A 21,003-nucleotide genomic window follows, 5' to 3' on the forward strand; every position below is an offset into this window, starting at 1 on the left:
ACAAATTCAGGGTGTTTCCAATTTTAGGAAAGACGTTCTAACAACTTATACAAGAACACTGCCATTTATTTGGGAATGTATTGTTTGATCAATCCATGTGATCAATTGATTAAAGCTTCTGAAAAACCACAAGTGTGCTCTCAAGTGGAGATATGTTTTTTTAAAAAATTATTGTCTATAAACAGATTGCACAGCCCGAGGGCAGATACCGCCCCTGCTATCATGAATATGCATCAACTTTAAAAAAGGGTGCTTTCCCCCCCCTGTGGTTCTGCTTTTACAAGTATGCAGATTTATGACAGAAAAGGCTTGTGGTCTTTGTTTAGCCCATTAAAAGACCCCAGACATAAGCTAACTTTTGTGGTCTTCGTCGAGCTGATCACCACAGAGCTGTGGATAGTACTTTGTTTAACAACAAGAACACCCTGACCCTGCAGGGTCGAAAGCAAGCTTATGTTCGCGATTTCTCAGCGGCCTAAGAAAGCCTCACACCCCGTTGCCTTCGGAGAGTTCACCGGGCACCGAAATGTATCGGCTCCGATTTCTTCAACGGATCGACAAGCTCCTCCTCAGCCCGGACGACGGGATCCAGGCTCCGCGCGGCTTCCGCAGAGGGCGCTGAGACACTCCCCCGACCCCATGGGAGAAAAGGGCCGGTTCAAGGCAAACGTGCGGCGCTCCCGATCTCGGGGGCGAGGCTTCAAAAGATGGAGAAGCGGGGTCTGAAGTAAAAGGAGAAGAAGCCGAGAACTTTCCCTCTCGCGGCGGCCATCGCTCGGGCCCCTTTCACTTTTCCTTTCCCGCGTAACCGGCGGTCCAGGTGGGGTGAGTGTGATTTGCGCCCGCCGAAATATGTGGGGTTTGGGGGGGGGGAGTTGGGAGAAAAGGAAAGGTAGGTCATGGGGAGAGCCCGCAAACGTAAATCCGACTCGAGAATATTTCCCGGGACGAAAGGGAGTTGGGAAAACGAGTGTTAAAGTCATGGTAGGAAAAGTTGTTTCCCGGTCTTGCAAAAGTTCCTGTCCGGAGGCAGCGGGCCCCCTTCGCCCTCCTCGCGAGAAAGCGTGGACAGGGAGAAGGATCCCGCCGACGAGCTGCCTCCCAAGGAGGCATGGCCAAGGGGAGAGGGAGAAGGCTTCCCACAGCGAGCGACCCACTCAGATCCGTTTGGAGTCCCGGGTGCTTTTTGTGCTCTTAAGCTGCAACGTCAAGGCCTCGGGGGTTTGCTCAAAACTGGAATAAGAGAGGAGTGGGGGGAGTGGGATCGAGACCCTCTCCAAAGAGAGAAATCGCGAATATCACAGGCCCATACTCTGGAGGGACATTTTAAGGAATATCCTTAATTCTGGGAGATGGGAAGATAAGTAACCTTTTGTGGGCGTTGGCTAGATGAAGGAGGGGTGTGTTGTTTTGGGGGCAAAGTTAATTTGGGAACCCTGCTTGGAAGATGGAGATGAAGGCAGAGATTCGGGTGGGGCCTTTCTTGGAAAGCCTCCGATGCAGGAGCTGTTGATTAAAAAAGGGGGAGGGAGAGAGACAGTACCTCAGATTAGTAGCAGATAAAAGTGCTCTCCCAAAATTGCAAGGAAGGAATTGCTTTAGAAGGCTAACTCCAGAAGGGACAATAGTGCCTTCTTTGTGAAAGAGATCTGTTAGTTGGAGTCCAGAGATGTGAATGTATAATTAAAATATATATTGTTGTTATTATTTTATTAATTGCTTGAGGCGTTTAACTGCTTGCAGTGAGACTGAAACTAGTTAAACCAAAGGCGTTGTCTTCTCCCTGCCTTCTCCGAGAAAGGTGTTTTGTAAGAGTTGAGGAGTGTTGTGGGATGTTGATGTTTGTCCCTCCAGTGTGGAGTGTCCCATGCAGCGTGGGGCCAAAGGGAATCAAAAACATTTGGTGGGTCAGAAGTTGGAAATGAGGGATGTATTGGATATGAAACGTTTGATGGACATCATAAAAGCATGGCAAACTGGCTTTTCCCCAAATGAGACCCTTGACTCTTCTTGCCTAGTACAGGCTACCTGAAGATATGCAAGATTGTAGCTGGGACCTTCTGCATGCAAAGTCTTTTGGCTACCACTAAGTTATGTCCCTTCCTTTCAAATCTGGGAGACCTATACTTAATTCCACAAGTTAGTCCAGATGTTTTCTGGACTTTGTCATCTCTCACTCTGATGCTGCAGGTGAGAAGGAGGTAAGAGTAGGAATTTAAGACTAGAAGCCTGAATGTGATAGCTGGAACCGGGGGGGGGGGGGATTATTGGAGGTGTGTTTGCCCATTGAACACAGTAAGATCCTTGTGCTGAGTCAGGTTATTTTTCAGTGTTTGAAAAGCAGATCCTGGACTATGATTCCCAGAACCCATCAGTTAGCATAGCAGTGGCAATGGTGGCTGAGGCTTCTGGGAGTTGTAGTAAAAACAAATCCCAAGCTGTGGCATTTACTACCCCCTTTGGCAGAGTATATTTTTGCTTCTTGTCTACAACAATCACAGTTTGAGGAAGGGCAAGGTAGTACTGTACAAACTGCAACGACAGATGGACACAAGATCAATTCTGCTTGATAATTTGGAGGCAGACGGGAGATCTGTAGGTGGCTGTCAACTTCCGTGGCAGCTGCATGTTTTTTTCCAGTTTGATTCTCTTGCTGGTACCTCACATGTCAGCACTCTAGTTCATGACCCCATCTTCTGTGCAGTGATGTATATATTCTTGGTATATGTCCAGTGTAGGAAACTTCCAATGTATCCTGACTTCCGATGTATTCTGAAATGCCTACCATGACATTTTCTGGAGCCATTTTGAGAAGCAACTGAGATACTGGTCCCAAGGCCTGGCCCTCTCCTTTCTTCAGAATGACCCACTGAAAGACTCTGTTGTCATAGATAAACAGGGTTCTATCACTATTCATTTTCCTATGGTTGGCTTGAAGATTTAACCAGCTGCAACCCCTAGGGATCAGAAATGGCTCTAAAACTATCTGCTGTTAGCAAGAGTGTGAAGCAGAAGTACGTGGTCTTTTTGGTCTTGAGGGCCAGCTTGGCTGCAGCCTACCCACATGCATGCATACCTTGCTTCAGAGTAATTTTACTCTGAGGGAGGAGGGGGCTAAAGCATCCCATGCCACTGATATGCATCAGGACTTCCATTAGTATCATCATGGCAGCTTGCATGGGGGAGGGGCATAGAGCCAGTGATGGCCATGGGATGCTGTGGGTGCCCACACACCAAGCTTGTTTGGCATCTGGACCACATAAGCCTTTGATCTGGTGAAACTCATTTGTTCATAACTATGTACAAAGCTAACAGAGAAAGCTTTCACTGGGACATGGGGGATATTTGGAATTTGGGGGAATTGAAGTCCTATGTTCTCTATGCAGCAGAAGAAAAATATTTAGATGTTGAGGCTCTACCAGTAATACTTTTAGTGCCTTATGCATCTCAACCCCAACAGTTCTGCTTTATTTTAAAATTGTGCACTTACCTCTGATGTTGGTGAGTTTTGTTATATGTGAATAAAATAAAATAAAAAATCTCTAGCCACAGTAGGTTCAGATTTTGAAACAACAGAACCCACAGTGGGGTGGCTCTGGGTGTGGTTACCCCCTTGCTTTTTAAATATATTGTCTTTGTAGTTTATAGTTTAGATTGAGACTCTGTTCCTACATTGCAGTGTCAGAGTTTCAAGTTCCTTTGAGAGGAGGCACTCCCTTAGTTCTGGAATTTGTGACATATCTGTGTTAAGCAATTCTTGGAATAAGAATGTGTCAGCCATGTCTAGAAGTCTGATAGGCAAAGACTAACTGAGAAGGATTTCATCAGTGAATTCTGCAATCATAGAAACAAGCAGTGCCTGCAACTAAATGTTGCAGTGTGAAGTGCTGTTGTCCAGTATTCAAGGTGCTCCATTTCATCCTTCCTGCCTTGGTTTCGCAGCCTTAACCTACACTCTGCTTTCTTTGAGTTGGTGGGATTGCTCTTCCCTTTAGCCTCCCTCACCATTTTATTGATTTATTATTGCTATTTCCAAGCCCTTTGAAGTGAAGAAGAATGCATCTTTTAATTTTTATGTGTGTGTATGAGCACAGATTTTTTTAAATTTGGGTACTAATTTCAGAAAATTTGTGAAGTCGTATTTTGGGCTTAATTGGTCATATTTAAATGATTTTAAGGTCATAAATGGTTGCATATTTCTGAAAATTTTAGGTTATAGAAATCCTCAGATTTTTTTTATTTATTTATTTATTTATTTATTTATTTATTTATTTATTTATTTATTTATTTATTTATTTATTTATTTATTTATTTATTGTTTTATTGTTTTATTGTTTTATTGTTTTATTGTTTTATTGTTTTATTGTTTTATTTTATTAGATTTATACACTGCCCATCTAGACTGGGTCTACTCTGGGTGACATTACAAAATTTAAAAATAATAGAACCAATGAATATGTTCTAAATAACATTAGTTATTAATTTATTGTTGTCATAGTTTGACTGGCAAGGAAGGGTATAGAGATTATTGTGAGGTGTGTTTTTGAGTGTCTCGGGTATTAGAACAGCTTGGAAAACATGTGCCATGACTCTAAAGAGCAGACATACCCTGTGCTAAGCCACCTTAGACAGCAAAATATTTTAGGCCAATCCTGCCTATTTCATGCACCCTTTGAGCTTTAATCCACCAATCACACAACATACTAAATTCCTAGTGGGCTGATCTACAGGACCCAAAAATAAAATACTGGCAAAATGCTAAACATGCTATTTTTCAAAACACTGAAACCTTCCATGCTTTAGGAATAAAAATTCGGAAATAATGCAAGATTCTGGATCACTAGAAATTTCCAAAAACACAAAAGAGCCAAGATTATAGCAGAGCATTAAAATACTCATTTTTGGAATTATAGTTTCTAGAATTCCCCCAAGTCAAAAAAGGTAACATTTTCAAGTCAACTAGTATTGCTATTATTGACGAAATCAAATGAACGATCAAATGATCATACCTGGATTAGTTTTCGTCAACAGCAGAATTGCATTGGATTACCATGTGCATATTGAGGCTATTAAAGTCAAAACTCCTTCTGTTGTCTGTCAGTGTATTCTTGTATCTGGAGAAACTCTGTTCAACATCACAAGAGATTATAGGAACAAATTTGAAAAAAGACCATTTATATGGAGAAAATTCTTGTTCAAAATCATCAAATTTTGCTTTGAGTCCATTTAGAATGTTACTTATTTTGCAAAGTGCTGACTAACCCAGATCAGATTGCAGCACTCTTTGAAGTTTATCACTATTTTTTTCAGCCACTTTCCCCTTTGCTCACTTTAAATCACCCTCAGTTTGTTTCACAATTTTCAGTGTATCACTAATTTCCATTCCAGCTATTTCAAGGCAGGTGATTGTTCTTGATAATCCACTAAAGTTAGATTTTATATGTACCAAATATCCAAACAACTTTTTGAAAAAGGAACCTGACATTATCTTGATGGAGGAAAATTCACAACAGTCAAATTCATTAACTATCTGCTGCAAGGAATCATGATTTGTGGAATAATACATATGTGCATCCAGTCAACCCCCTCCAATGACAGGTTGGGGAGGGAGAGCCTGTATGGACAGTTTCTTTGAACTTTTGTACTTGAAGTGGACCTTTAATGAATTTTTTCCCATTTGAAATTGTCTACATCAGGATAGTTGCTTCAGATCTCTTTGGCCACTCTATGTAAAACATGGGCAAAAATTTGGATCATTTTTGGATAAAGAAGTTTAGGTCTCTTGGCTGCCTTTGTCATGTATCAAGTGGCATCTGTTACAAAGAGGAAGATGTTTCCTCTTTTTACACCGTTAACTGGAGTAGTTTCATAGAATCATTGAAGAGCACTGCAATATTGGAACGTTGCCTGATCTCAGCGAAGGTAAATCTTGCTAAACAACTCTTGGTTTTGTGGTATCCCAATATTGTTAAATATTAAAATGCTTTTGGGCCAACACCTTAATTTCACACAATTTGCATAATAAAACATCACCATCACTACTAAAAATCCACTCCTCGAACTCTTGAATAAAACACCATAATTTTGCATTCACCAAACACCAACATTTTAGGCTTGTTGAAATCGTCAGGATGGTTGCCAAAACCAAAATATGACCAAAATATAAAATTTATTACAAAATTAAGCAGATATAAGATGTAACTCTTTTAAAAGGTCAAAATATGACTTTCCAGGCAAAGAAACCCTGTGCGGCTCTCACCAGATTACTCATAAACATGCTTTAAACTTACTTACTTGAAATAAAGGTTGCAGAAAATATGTCAAAGAAATCATCATCCTATTAATAACTAACAGTTTGCTATGTTTTCAAGGTTCCAGAATAAGCCTTATATATCCCATACATATTCATATAGGCATACACACACACACAGAGAGAGAGAGAGAGGACATATAAATATAATAGTACATAAATTAGGAAAAAAATAAACCAAGCTTTCTGAAGAAAGAGTGGTATGTATAGTAAATAGTCCTACTTAGAGTAGATCCATTGAAATCAATAGAATTCATGTTACAACTGACTTCATTGACTTATGCAGGATTTTCCATGTAGAGAATACTCAGAAGTGGTTTGCCGTTGCCTTCTCCTGGTAGCAGGGGTGCCCTGGGACTGTGCAACATCCCCAAGGCCATAGAGGCTGACTCTGCTTGCAGGAGACACAATGGAGAATCAAACGCCCAGCCTCTGGCTCTGCAGCCAGAAGCCTAAACACCTGAGCTATCCAGCCAGCTCATGTTTGCTCTAAAAGGTAAAGGTTCCCCTTGACAATTTTTGTCCAGTCGTGTTCGACTCTAGGGGGCGGTGTTCAACCCCGTTTCCAAGCCAAAGAGCCAGCGTTTGTCCGAAGACAATCTTCCGTGGTCACATGGCCAGTGCGACTTAGACACGGAATGCTGTTACCTTCCCATCGAGGTGGTCCCTATTTATCTACTTGCATTTGCATGCTTTTGAACCGCTAGGTTGGCGGGAGCTGGGACAAGCGACGGGCGCTCACTCCGTCACGTGGATTTGAACTTACAGCTGAAGATCTACAGATCTCACAGCACAGAGGCTTCTGCAGTTTAACCCACAGCGCCACCACGTCCTTCTCATGTTTGCTCTACATGTGGCTAAATCTATAATCTCCTAGATTCATATTTAACCACATGTGTTTGCTGTTCTTGTGGCTCAGTCTGAATCCAGTCAATTGTATAAATCATACAAAGAGTGTTCAGACCAGATAAGGGCAATGTCTGCACTGGCATCCCCAAATCCATCAAGAGCTGTCAGTTTTGGAGGAAGCAGCACATAGTTTTAAAGTGAAAGTGTGTCATTGTTCAGGCTAAATTCAGCAATGCGCTGACAGATTTGGAAGGCGGGGCCGTGACAGGGTTGTAAAACAGGTGGAGGGGGCATTAATACCTTTAATACTTTGTATCCTTGCTTGGTTTTTTCCCCCTTTATCAGCCTGTATTTGAGGCAAAGTTTTCCTGACGGATGAATATCTGCTCCCTGATGGTATAATTTTAAGTGAGAACAACTAAAAGCATATTTCACTTCAGGAGGTGCAGTCACATTTATTCCAACTTTAGTTTGCAATATTTGTTTAAGTGGGGACTTATTGCTTTTAAATAAGATTTTTTTTATTTAGAAGCAATATTTTGAATTGTATTTGTAATTTTCCTCCTGTGGGTGAGTCAGCTACAACTAGGTACCTAAGCCATATGAGTATATCTGGACAAACATAATGAAAATGAGTAATTTTGATTATCACCAGTCATAATCTTGAAACTATTAGTCATATAATTTAGTTTAATTAGATTTAGGGACTGAAACATTCTGCAGCAGCACTATTCCCTCTGTTTCCAAAGTTCCCAGGCATGCATAGATCTTTATGCAGCCAAAATAAATGAGCCATATGCAAGAAAGTTCTGTTTGTAGGTTAGGAGGAACTCAACAATTTCTGACTTCTCATAAAACTAAAAACTGTGGACTGGGCAGAATGTGCATCAAAGAGAGAAAAATAAGTTTACATGTGTGCAGGTGTCAGAAAAAAATGGGGAAAAGTATGGAGAAGACACATACGTAGCCATTCCTTGGCAGATAAACAGGTATTCCTACTTCAGGAAACTTCACTGTTTAGGAAAGGGAAGCTTTGTCTGACTAATCTGTGCTGTCACAGACAGAAAGTTGAGAATGGTGTAGAGGGAAGCCAAAGAGCAGAAATATACTTCATACCACTCCCACATGGTTTTGAAACTAGAAACTCATCTCTCCTGGGTATCACTAGGGAAACCAGGTGTGGGTTTGATCATACTCCTGTCTGCCGTGTAGAGATGGAATGTATGTTGTACTACTAGATGTTTCATCATCTTAAAAATGCACACCTCATCCTGACATAACCATAAATGTCTGTGAAGAACTGATGGTTTTTCATGTAACAAAAACCCCAACAGGATTCATAGTTAAAAAGGAATGTGGACTGTTTCATGTCTTTCTTTTTTAAGTGTAGGTCTTACTCTTGGAATGTTGCAAGACAGCAGTGACAGTGTCTTCCTTTGTGACCATTCAGGGGAGTTTTCAAGGTGTCATTATGCAGTGACCATCTGCATTTGTATTTGTAGTGTTGGCTGCAGTTAAAAGGAAAACAATAAGGAAGTGCCAATCAGGTCAGAAGCAAAACATGAGAAGATGAAGGGAATGTAGAAAAATCTACAATGAAGTTCAACAGACTTTGTTGTTGTTTAGTCATTAAGTTGTGTCTGACTCTTCGTGACCCCATGGACCAGAGCACGCCAGGCCCTCCTGTCTTCCACTGCCTCCTGGAGTTGGGTCAAATTCTTGTTGGTAGCTTTGGTGACACTGTCCAACCATCTCGTCCCCTGTCGTCCCCTTCTCCTCCTGCCTTCACACTTTCCCAACATCAGGGTCTTTTCCAGGGAGTCTTCTCATCTCATGAGATGGCCAAAGTATTGGAGCCTCAGCTTCAGGATCTGTCCTTCCAGTGAGCACTGAGGGTTGATTTCCTTCAGAATGGATAGGTTTCTTCTCCTTGCAGTCCAGGGGACTCTCAAGAGCCTCCTCCAGCACCACAATTCAAAAGCATCAATTCTTCGGCGGTCAGCCTTCTTTATGGTCCAGCTCTCACTTCCATACATGGCTACTGGAAAAACCATAGCTTTGACTATGCGGACCTTTATCAGCAAGATGATGTCTCTGCTTTTTAAGATGCTGTCTCAACAGACTAGAGTGAGATAAAGAGTTTGGTTTGGATTTTCCCACTATTGTGTCAAGGCTGGGCTTTGGGCAGCGGGTTGAAGTAAACCAGAGACAAGAAGCCAGTGGTCAAGACCAAAGACTAAGTCAAAACCAAAGGGCCAAGAAGGAAGCCAGAAGTCAAGACCAAAGGACATCCAAAGATATAAGAATATATTAGAGCAGAGTTCTGGAGGACTTTCCTTCTCCAGCAAGGTTCAGTTGGAACAGGAAGATTTTTTTATGCTTGTTCTGCTGGAGACATATAGCAGCTAGCCTTTGTCCCCATCAGCTGTGCTTGTGTTGGCATTGGGACCAAGAGGAAGGCCTCCTCTGCTGATCTTAATAGCCAAGAAGGTGCATATAGGGAGTTATGGTCCTTCAGGTTCGTAGGATCAGGCTCCTGAGGCAGCAAGAATCCAAGATTTGTGGGCTCAGGCTCCTGGTTCCCTGAGGATCCAGGACCTCTAGGGTCAAGCAGGTCTTCTGCCCCGTCAGTCTTTGGCGTCCCCAGTTCTTCAGGCTCATCATCACTGGAGGATTTCAGCTGAGTTCATGACAGTCAATGGAACCTGGTGCCTGAGGCCACGTCATCTGTATTTAGTTTCTGCCAGTATTTCCCCAAATGTCTGATAGCTGAAGAAAAAGTTTTGCTTACAATTGATACACAGAGGAATGCTTTATATTCCTTCAACATTTAGGTTTTACTTCATATATGTAAAAAAATAATAGTTTATCCTTAGATGAGCTCACATGCTCTCTTTTTGCACGAGACACTGATCTCATCTTGAGTGGAAAGAGACTCGTGTATCTGGTCGTGCAACAATTAATGTCTTCTGTAGACAGATAAATTTATTGGAATGATCCAGGCAGATCTGATGCAGAGACAGTACCCTCTGCAGATGAATGCTGAACCTCAAAGGAACCTTTAAATTAGTTTCTTCTTTCCCTTTAAGGAGTTCCAGCCCACAGGTATGGAATCATTCACTCTCTTTCCGTAGGCATGTAAATCCTTGTCTGTTTCATTCTTGTGTGCACCAAGTTTGTTTCTTAACTTACAATAGTTGTTGCTCAGTTTTAAGCATTAGATAGGTAGTTTGCACCTTTTTGAATAACCACTGTCTTTGTGAGTAGCTCTGTGTATATGTGCTTCGCCTCCCAAACAGGACTGGAGAATAGTTTTGTGAAGAAACATTTTGAACAAGTTGTTCAGACTTTGATAGTAAAAAAGGAGCTTCCAAAGATCACCTTTTTATTGATGAAAGCCACCCTGGGCCCTTCTAAGAAGAAATGTGGGGTAAAAAGAGGTAGGTAGGTAGGTAGGTAGGTAGGTAGGTAGGTAGGTAGGTAGGTAGGTAGGTAGGTAGGTAGGTAGGTAGGTAGGTAGGTAGGTAGGTAGGTAGGTAGGTAGGTAGGTAGGTAGGTAGGTAGGTAGGTAGGTATTGCTATAATGCTGGATATTACTATCATGATGGAGGAGAAATCTCATAATTCTTGAAAACTCCTAATTGAAGTCAAAACAGTTGAGGGCTGTAACTCATGGTCAAATACCATGGAATATGCTTTGCTTATAAAACAGGTGAATTCAAGGCAATCTTTACTGCGCACATGATACAAAGGCTGATTTGCTCTCAAAGCGGTTTTTCTTTTCTGCCACTGGGGCGGCTTCTGCTTTTTCAAGCTGGAGCAGTTCAAACATTTTTCCCCCACATGTGGTTTGTTGTGATGCATTCTTGTAAAGACAGGAGGTATGGCTGTAGATGGTGTTTTATTGACATTGGCAGTTGAGGTGTGATGTTTCAGGACTGGGTAACATATCCCACATTCTTTTTTCTCCCTTGATTGCCCTCCAAATTTCTTTAATTTTTTTTAATCGTACATACGTGAGATTAGTGCTAGATCACTCTATGTCCTTATTGCTGGGTCCTTGTTATTGTTATTTTATGTACTGTATTTATACCCCATAAAAGAATTGGCAGAGGTGGGACCAGGGGAAGGAAGGAAAGAAGGGTGGGTTTGAACTGGACTGTGAATCACATTGCATCTTGTATGAATGGTTAACTCCCAAATCAATCCTTAGCCCTTGTGTGAGCACTGACTACATTTTCAAATGTAATACAGGCTGCGAATCTACCCGCAGCAAAATTGAATAGCTGTTGCACCCTAAATTTATGACAACGAGGAACTATCACATATTCTTTACAGCTTTAATTTCCAGTGTTCAGGTGTGAGTGTAATTCCTTATATAGCCACAGTGGTGCTTCCCAGGAGGGAAGTGCCAGCTGAATTGGGATAATCCAAAAGTTTGCAGACGTTTGGAAATGTTTTTAGGGAAAATCCCAAGGGAAGCGGGAACAAAACAGTTAAATAAAGGCTGGGCATTCTTAGTGGCCACAGAATCCCAGATGGTTGTTGCCGGGCAAAAGAAGATGCTGTGTGGTGTCAGAAAGGAGTGGAATGACGTGGAAGAGGTAATTGCTGACCAACTGGTATAGTCAACCGAAGCAACATGACACTAAATCATGCTTGTCCAAGTTATTACTATTTAAAACCTTAGATATTATTTTCCAGATTTGTTTTGTGTGTGTGTGTGTGGGGGTTGTTTGTTTTTTGTTATTTTGTTTTGGCTAGCCTGTGACTTTTTTTGGTTTGCTTTAATATTTTTAAAAAAGAAAAGAAATATATATTATTTTTCTGGACTGCCTGCTGCATAGATCTTTGCATTTAAAAGGTGTCCATATCAGCCATAGTCGCAACTCAGCGTTTGTTCTCTCTGCACATAATTTTCATATCCCTGACATTTTTAACTATCCTTACATAAAGTTGGAGCATTTCTTTTTTAGTAATAATTATCTCAACAATTTACGTTGTATTAATAGAAGCCTTAATGCCAAGCTGCTGCATAATGTTTTCAACTTTGGGGTCTCTGATTATTTAAACTTTTTTTTAAAGCAGCAACAAGCTGGAATTCTAAGCAGTGGTAAGGAAAACATAATTTAGAAGCAAATTGCAAATCCACAGTGTATATGTAAGAGGTCTGCTCTCTTTCTTTAGAAGTTTAATTCTCAGATGATTAAATTATAGGTCTTGCACTAGGCTTATATACTAATTAAATAAGCTTCATTTCAGATAAGGCTGCTGTTTGGAGATATTGTGACGCTGTTGTCTGTGTATTTCTCCATTAAGGACGTCAGCTTGTGTTTAGAACGAACCATTCAGTCTTTAGCTGCAGAGAATGTTTTACTGTGTTTGCCAGGGCTGAGTCATCCCATTCTTTTCCATATTACATGGTTCTAGCACAGTGTCTGTGCAATAATTATCAGTCTGTTTGGTGACTTCCAAATGATGTTGCAAGTACCTGCCTTGCCTGTATGTTGACAAGTTGAGGATCTTACTTTCTGATCTCACAATCTTAAACTGTATTCCTGTGGTTTTCTAACCTCCCTGCCCTACCTTCGTTCCCCTGGAACACTGCATGTGCTTGGGAGAGGCAGCTGCAGAAGTGCCAGAAGGACAAAGCAGGCAGTGCAGAGGAGTTATAAGAGGAGAGCGATATTATTGCACATACCCCTGTGTTCACACCTTTTAAGCAACAGATTATGTTTTGTGTATATGTGTCCCCTCCATGTATTGTACTCTGATCTGTTAACAAAAAGAGGGTGACTGCTGTCCAGAGAATACCCACAGAATCCCATTCGAAACAGTTTTGTAATACCAAAAATACGTACTGTAATGAAATAACATGCAAAAACAAAATTTACAAAAAGTTGGCACCATAAGGATTAGCTGTTCTATAATTACAAGAAGGAAATCACTGGGTCATTGAAACTGCCAGGAAGAGCAAACTGAACCGCCTTCAATGTGATGGTGACAATAGAATGTTCTTGTTCAAAGAGGTATGAAAGGATGGATAGGACAGGGCTCAGTGCCAGTGCCATCCTTTGACTTAGGGGGTCTTCACAGTCCCATTTCCTCCCTCATCTTCTGATACAGCCACCCTGCAAGAAAGAACAGCTGACTCAAGATCACCTAGTACAGATCACCTAGTACATTTTGCAGTCAAGCTGGGATTTGAACCCAGATCTCCCTGGGCAAAACCCAGCTCTCTGAATATACCACTTGACAATCTCTTTAGCACACTCATTCAGTCCCTCAGTGTCTGTGTGCATTGTTTTAAACAAAAAGATCATTTTCTTCATATGCACTTTGGCTAAATACACACAGAAAAGATATAGTTAGATGAAGAAAACAGGAGCCAAATTCATGTTGGATACCTACATACATGCAAGGGGAACTGCTGAAGTTGCTGCAGCTAATTGTCAAGGCTGCAGAAATGGGTTGGGTACATATGTGATCTGATATATGGCTGACACATGACTGGCTCCCTGTCGTTTAGTAACAGCAACATATAGTATGCTATTCCTTTTGTACAATTCCTTTTTTGTAAATATCTAATAGTATTTTGGGGCAATAACTCCCAATGACAGTGTTTGAACCATAGATCCTTTCTTGATAGCAGGGATTTGCAACCTCTGGCCATCTGGTCTGCAGCTCCCATCATCCCTTGTTATTGGGTTGTTGAACCGGAGTGCAACAACTGAAGGGTCATGTATGTACTCATCCCTGCTTTGCAGTGCGAGCAGAAATGGAGAGCACATATTGGCCAGACTCTGACCATAATTAACCCCAACCTGCATGGACGGTAGAGGTGATGGGAGTTGTAGTCCAACAGCTGGATAGCTACAGGTTCATGACCACCGTTTTATTTTGTACCTGTTAAACAGAGAGTTGCAAGCAAATTGTTTAAGAAGGGCAACTGTTTTTAATGTGGTCTGACAAAGGGTTCACTTCCTGTAGTGTCCACATATACCCTGTCCACTCCTGTCTGTGATCAGTCAGGTTTTTAGTACCTTTAAAATACAAAAGCCTGCAAAACTCTTTGGGGCAAAAGTGTAATAGGAGACACATTCCATGTACCACTCCTTTTCCATAATACCTTCAGATCAAGGGAGAACGTCTGCCTTCAGTTAAACTTTCTCCACTCCCCCCAGTAAAACAACCAGTAACATCTTCTTGCTCATGAGAGAGAGGGAGGGAGGGAGGGAGGGAGGGAGGGAGGGAGGGGGATAATCATGGGACATGCATTTGTCTCTAAAGACTGGTTTCATCAGTGTTTAGAGGTACCATTTTTATTCTACTTGAATGCCTCTTTTAATAACTGACAGTGGACCCACTGTCGGTGGTTTGGGGAACTCCCTCTCTTTCCGGGGGTGTGTGTGACTCTCACTGCTAAGAATGAAGTTCGCAGCTTGGGGATACATCTGGACCCAGCGCTCACCATGGAAACGCAGGTGGCATCAGTGGTCCGCACCGCCTATTTCCATCTTTGGCGGATTGCCCGGCTGTGTCCCTTTCTTGATGTTGGTGCACTCACCAGCTTGGTCCATGTGCTCGTAATCTCGAGATTAGACCACTGCAATGCGCTCTACGTGGGGCTGCCTTTGAGATTAATGCGGAAACTCCAAATGGTGCAGAATGCAGCGGCCAGACTTCTTAGTGCGGTGAAGAAACATCAACATATTACTCCCACTCTGGTTGCATTGCATTGGCTGCCCATTTGATTCTGCGTTGATTTCAAAGTTCTAACGATCACATACAAAGCCCTAAACCAGGCTTGTCCAACCCGCAGCCCAAGGGCCGCATGCGGCCCAGGTGAGCTCATAGTGCGGCCCAGTGCAATTTTTTATTTTTAGAGAAATTCCAAAGTTTCAAGTTACACTGCTGGTGCTTGCGGCCAGAATGTGGCCGGGGCATGTCACAACAGTAGAGGGGGAGAGAGAGAAGGAAGGAAGGAATGGGAGGGGAGGGGAGGGGAGGGGACAGGGGGGCTGAGTGACTGCAGTATGCCATCCCTGTCAATAGGTGGACCCCCTCTCGGCCCCATAAAGCCGCCGGAGTCGAAGCTGGCAGCCTCTGCTGTCTGAGATCGCAGCTGCCAGTAAGCGCACTTGGAGCGGGGCTGCGGAGGACGCCTAGGGCTGCCCCCCCATGAGGCCCAAACCAAATGTATGTGCGGCCCAAACCAAATTTTCATCTTCTAATGTGGCCCAGGTAAGGTGAAAGGTTGGACACCCCTGCCCTAAACGGGTTAGGACCTCAATATTTGGCGGAACGCCTCCTCCCACCTAGATCTCCTCGTATCACCCGATCTAGCCAGGAGGGGAGACTAAGGAGCATATCGCCGAGGGAGGTCCTGAAAGAAAAAACAAGACACCGGGCCTTCTCGGCAGTGGCTCCCAGGCTCTGGAACAGGCTCCCCCCCCAGATTCATCTGGCCCCCTCGCTGGCCATTTTCAAAACCCAACTCAAGACCTGGTTATATAGACAGGCCTTCCCCCCAGTCACTACATAATTCTCTTTCTTTATCTTTCTTTATTCTGTTTTTGTATTAATGTTGGAATTTATTATTTTATATTAACTGTTTTTATTACGTGTTTTGTGAGCTGCCCAGAGTAGACTACTGTATCTCTAAATGGGCAGCATATAAGCTCAATAAACAAACAAACTAGCAAGTTTTATTAATTTCCGCCTTTTATTCTTATCTTCATAGAGCCTTGCAAAAAGTATATTGATGTGCCTTGCTTGAAACTGCTGCCCTTCTTTAAGTGTCCTAAAGATGATTTTGGAAAGTCCAGCCTCTTACTGTCATCACAATGGCTAATAATGTGGAGATTATACAGCAGATGCCTAGAGCAGACAGTCCACCGTCCTTCATTAGCCTCCTGAAAATCCATAGAGAACTGCTAGTCGGCAGAGTCCGTAATACCCAGTGTTTGATTGACAACTTGCTGAAGAATGAATATTTCTCAACTGAAGATGCAGAGATTGCGGCGCAGTATCCGACACAAGCCGACAAGGTATTGGCATTCCCTCTGGTCTTACCCTCAGCTGTAATGCATGCACAGTATAATTGGTAAATTACTAAGGACTAGTGTCATGCCTTAAAACCCTTAATTGATGTGTTCAAATCTTGCTTGAGTGATGAATCCATTAAGTGACTTAAACAGGAGTGAAATTGTGTACCCTGTGGGCTTTATGTAGCCCACGAAGGCCTTTTCTGTGGCCTGCAAGACTCCTCTGGAGCCTCCAGAGACCCTAATTACTGAAAAGACCTGCCCAGAACACAGAATTGGTTGGAGCATTTTAAAAGAAATGGAAGTTGCCTTCTGTTTACTTCTGTTTTTTGGGGGGGTAAGGAATGGGATAGGTGTGGTCCCTAAACCCTCTAGAGTTTCTATTCCTGCCTGAGTGAACCAGTGTTCTTTCTGCCTTCCTAGTATGAAAATAAGTACCAGCCTCCCTTACAGGGTTGGTGTAAAACAGGTTACACTTCAGGAGGTGAAGAGCTTTCCTTTACTAGAAGCTTTAGATACAAGTTTGGTACCTTTTTTCAGGGATGCCATAGTAGCAAGCCACGCTGTAGATTTTACATTAAGCTAGGGTTGTTAAGGGGATGAGACAAAGCCCTCCTAGTTCTAAAATACTATGTATTTATTTCATTGATTCCCTTTCTTTTTTCAAGGAATTCAGGGGTAGCATTCATCGTCCTTTCCCACCTCTATTTTATACTGCTAGCAGCAGGAAAGGAGGGTGGTTGGGAGGAGAGAAAAAGCAATGGATTCAGGGTCATCTGGCAAACTGCACATCTGAGTGTGGATTTGTATCTGGGTCTCCTCAGCTCCGGTCCAAAATGTGAACTGTTATTCATGTAAGATCAATACAGAGGTAGAACATGCCTATGTGTATCTTTCTGACAGTACTTATTTATTTGCATTATTATACAGTGGTGCCTCGCTTAACGGGCGCTCTGTTTAGCGATGAAACCGCATAGCGACAAACTTTTTGCAATCGCAAAAGCGATTGCATTGTGATGTTTCCTATGCGTTTTTTCGCTTTGCAAAGATCGTTTCTCTGTTTCGCTTACCGATCATCGCAAAACAAAGATTTTTAAACAGCTGATCGGGGTTCCAAAATGGCTGCTGGGTAAAAAAAATGGCCGCCTGCTGTGTTTAAGGATGGATTCCTCACATAAGAGGCAGCGAAAATGGCCGCCGTATGGAGGATCTTCGCTTTAAGGTGAGTTTTAAGCCCATAGGAATGCATTAAACAGGTTTTAATGTGTTTCTATGTACTTTTTAAAATCGCATAACGACGAAATCGCTTAGCAGTGATTTTTGCTGCACGGATTAACGTCGCTATGCAAGGCACCACTGTATGTTGCCTTTCTCCCCATAGGGGAGCCAAGGCAGCTTGCAAGGGGTAAAATAAGAAATTTAAAAACACTATATAAATATCACATTAAAAAAACAATTAAACATATATTAAGATTAAAACAATCAAGTATAAAAACAATTGAAAAACCTTTAAGACCTGTAGGTTACAAACCAGCATTCCTGAGATAACACTGTTTTAAAGGCCTGCCTGAAGAGGAAGGTCTTTGCCTGACAACGGAAGCATTTAGTGCAGGCCTATATTGTATTTAATGCTCACTTTGTAGCCATACGTGATGAGAAATTCCGTGCAGTTGAATAAGTGTGCTGCCTGGCAAAGGAGGGACATATTTGCTTCCTTTTCATGATGGCTGTGAAGGTTGCTCCCCAACTCCATTTCTCCTTGGCCAGATGGTTTAATAAAAGCTTTTATTTTTTTCTAGCCTCGTAACAGGACATAGTCCACCACATTTTCACATGGACTGGTTGCAGGGCATGGATAGATGTACTCCACTCCTCTGCAAGCAGGGTCAGAGTTTTAGAACATTTCGGTCAACCCCTTCCCCTGAAACTCTCCAGCCAGCATGTCAGTGACCATGAATAACTGTAGCCATCATGGCTGGAGAATTCTGGGAGATGAAGCCTGAAAAAATAAATTTGAAAGCTCTAGGCAGAATGGAAATTCCAGCTATTCACCAATTAGCAGGTCAGGCTTTACAACAATGCAGATAAGTAACATTTGTGAGCTTATTCACATGCCTTGTTTAATACAGTTTGCCATCATTCATGTGGTCAAAGATTTTTTTAATCATTTATTTTTCTCCCCTCATTCTTGTCGCTCACTTCATATTCATCTGCCTTTTGGGCAAAGATAGGGTGAATGGTCACATTATACCGTTGAATATGTGAATAATATTTTTCTGTCAAGGTACACAGAAGAAAGCTCAAAGGGTAGATACATTTTTAGATGTAAGATACATAGGACCTATAAGAGGAGAAGCCAGCAGACCGATTTGGCTTGGGCTTCACCTCAGCCAAGAGTGCATGACTGCCATGTACTGTACTGTATATTTTTTAAAAAAAATGACATGGGATTCTGTATATGAAAATATTTTTACACCTCTTCCTCAACAATTTGCAAAATAGTCTGGGGCTCAAACAGTTAGCAAGGAAATTGTTCCATACAGCTGTCCATCAAGTTCTTTCTCACAACCTTGGGGGTTAATTTTTTCACAAGCAGGAATGAGCTCTTCTGGAGCTGTTTCTCCAGTTAATAATTATTAGTTCCAAGCAACCTCTGACTGGTTTGCTTGGGAAACCGGTTAAGCAGCATTTGGCATGTCTGTCCTCCACAGTTTTCAGTCAGGATATAGAGAAATAGTTCAGGGCACGGATTGTGCTGGTGGAAATATATTTACACCTTTAACTGCTGATCCAGTCAATAGCTTTGAAAAAATAATGGTGGTATATTGAATGAAATAACAATGGCGTCTTTAAAATAATTGTTTTGCTTAGTTTTTTTTGTAATGTATCAATTCAACCATATGTATTGATATTCCACAAGCAAGCACAATGTAGCACACATGTCTTGCTATCCTAAAAGCAGCTCTTAAGGTAGGTCAGTTTGAGAGAGCATGATTGATTCAAGGTATTTAATTATGCGCCATCATGTCTTAGTCAACTTATAGTGATCCTAATAGGGCTTTCATGGTAAGTGACATATTTGAGGAGTAGTTTTACCAGTTCTACCCCCTCCCAGAGTCTCCATTGCCAAGTGGGGATTCAGACCCAGGTCTTCAGAGACCTAGTCTGCCACTCTATCCACTACACCAGTAGTCTCCAACCTTGGGCCTCCAGATGTTCTTGGACTTCAACTCCCAAAAATCCTGGCCAGCAGAGGTGGTGGTGAAGGCTTCTGGGAGTTGTAGTCCAAGAACATCTGGAGGCCCAAGGTTGGGGACCACTGCACTACACCACACTGGAAATGATAAATATTCTCAGATTTTCTCATCCTTAATGAAAAAGCATGTCTTGACACTTTGAAATACCATGTAATTTTTTAAAAAAAGAGTCAAATGTTCTTATATTATCCCTTCCTACACAAGAGTGAAAATGTCATCTCTTTCTTTTCAGCAGCATCATTAGCAAATGAGTTGCATTTTATCCATTTTATGTCCTAAATGTTGTACTTGTACAGAATACAGTGGTTTTTTGTTTTGTTTGTTTTTTGCAATAGTTTCTTGGGATTTCAGATTTGCTTGGGTGCCGTGTTACTACTAAGGAGAAAGAGCTGATGGTATTACACAGCATTCTTTGAGTCCATAGATGTTGAGGCTTTTCAGAAGAATTACCCCTGTCCACCGCTTCAATCTATGTGTGAAACTTTGTGTGATCTTTTCCCAGGTCCGCAAGATTTTGGATCTAGCCCAGAGCAAAGGGGAGGAAGTTGCAGAGTATTGTATCTATGTCCTGCAACAGGTTTCTGATGCTTACTATGAGCTACGTCCATGGCTTGAAGATATCCAGTTTTTCCCTTCGGAGGTCATTAGTAATAAACCTGTGGAAAATACTGACCCAGGTAGGACATCCAGTTTTGAATGTCTGTTTTTGTAAAATCCTTGCCCTTGATTTTGTGTTAGTGACAAACCATTTTCTAGGACAAACCAACAATAAGGATTAATAATGAGACTTCTCCCTGGTATATACCCAGAGCTTGAGAAGATTGCTGGGCTTTTTCTTTTTGCTACAAGTCAGTGTCAGGTGATTTAGACAGCAGAAGGGAAAAATGAGCTGCATACAGTGTTGCTTATGATACCCCAAAATGTTATTTTTAAAAGATCAGAAATGTATGATATTTGACCATATGTGATTCTTTTTATGTATGTCCAGAATTTTGTATGGTTGACAGCTGTAACAGTAGATTTGTGACATATCGCTCACATTTAAGGAATTGGGTTTGTTTTTTTAAACTCAGTTCTCTAAAAGCTTTATTTTCTTCTTGTTCCAACTGGAGAGCCATCTTTTATTTGTTCTGAGATCCTAAGTAAACACTAAAATAAAATTTCCTAACTTGATGCTTTCCAGTTAATTTGAATCACAACTCCTTTCATTCTTAAGCATTGATCAAGCTGGCTGATGTTGATGAAAATTGCAGTGTAGAATATCTGGAGGGCATCGCATTGGAGAAGGTTCCCCTAAAAGGATTTTACAAACTCTGGCTTTGTCTTTTTGGACTACAGGTCCCAGAATTCCTGAGGCAGCTTAGCATAGAAAGCTAGGAGTTGTAAATCAGAACACAAATCTGCACACCTTTATTACAAAGCAAAGATTGTGATCAATGATTTTAACAGATTATCTGTAGCTTGTATTGAACTAAATTATTGCACTAGCCTTATTTTGTCTTGTTTTATTTATGTTCTGCTTTTCTTCAAATCATATGAC

General features: G+C 41.7%; 1 protein-coding gene across 5 annotated transcripts in view; it reads left to right on the plus strand.

Moving 5' to 3' along the window:
• Window positions 1-583: 583 nt before the first annotated feature.
• Window positions 584-21,003, plus strand: part of NOD1 (nucleotide binding oligomerization domain containing 1) — a 55,426-nt gene continuing 35,006 nt past the window's right edge. For 2 of the 5 annotated variants that reach the window (XM_073003478.2, XM_078377335.1), the window contains exons 1-3: window positions 584-820; window positions 15,903-16,209; window positions 19,966-20,140. In XM_073003478.2, the coding sequence (XP_072859579.2) occupies window positions 16,006-16,209; window positions 19,966-20,140 (379 nt within the window). In that variant the 5' untranslated portion in view covers window positions 584-820; window positions 15,903-16,005. Of the gene's footprint in view, window positions 826-15,902; window positions 16,210-19,965; window positions 20,141-21,003 lie in introns of all 5 variants that reach the window. The other 3 variants (XR_012088362.2, XM_073003479.2, XM_073003477.2) reach the window with 2 other exon arrangements.

Source organism: Pogona vitticeps, chromosome 6, assembly GCF_051106095.1.
Source record: "Pogona vitticeps strain Pit_001003342236 chromosome 6, PviZW2.1, whole genome shotgun sequence".
Classification (NCBI taxonomy): domain Eukaryota; kingdom Metazoa; phylum Chordata; class Lepidosauria; order Squamata; family Agamidae; genus Pogona; species Pogona vitticeps.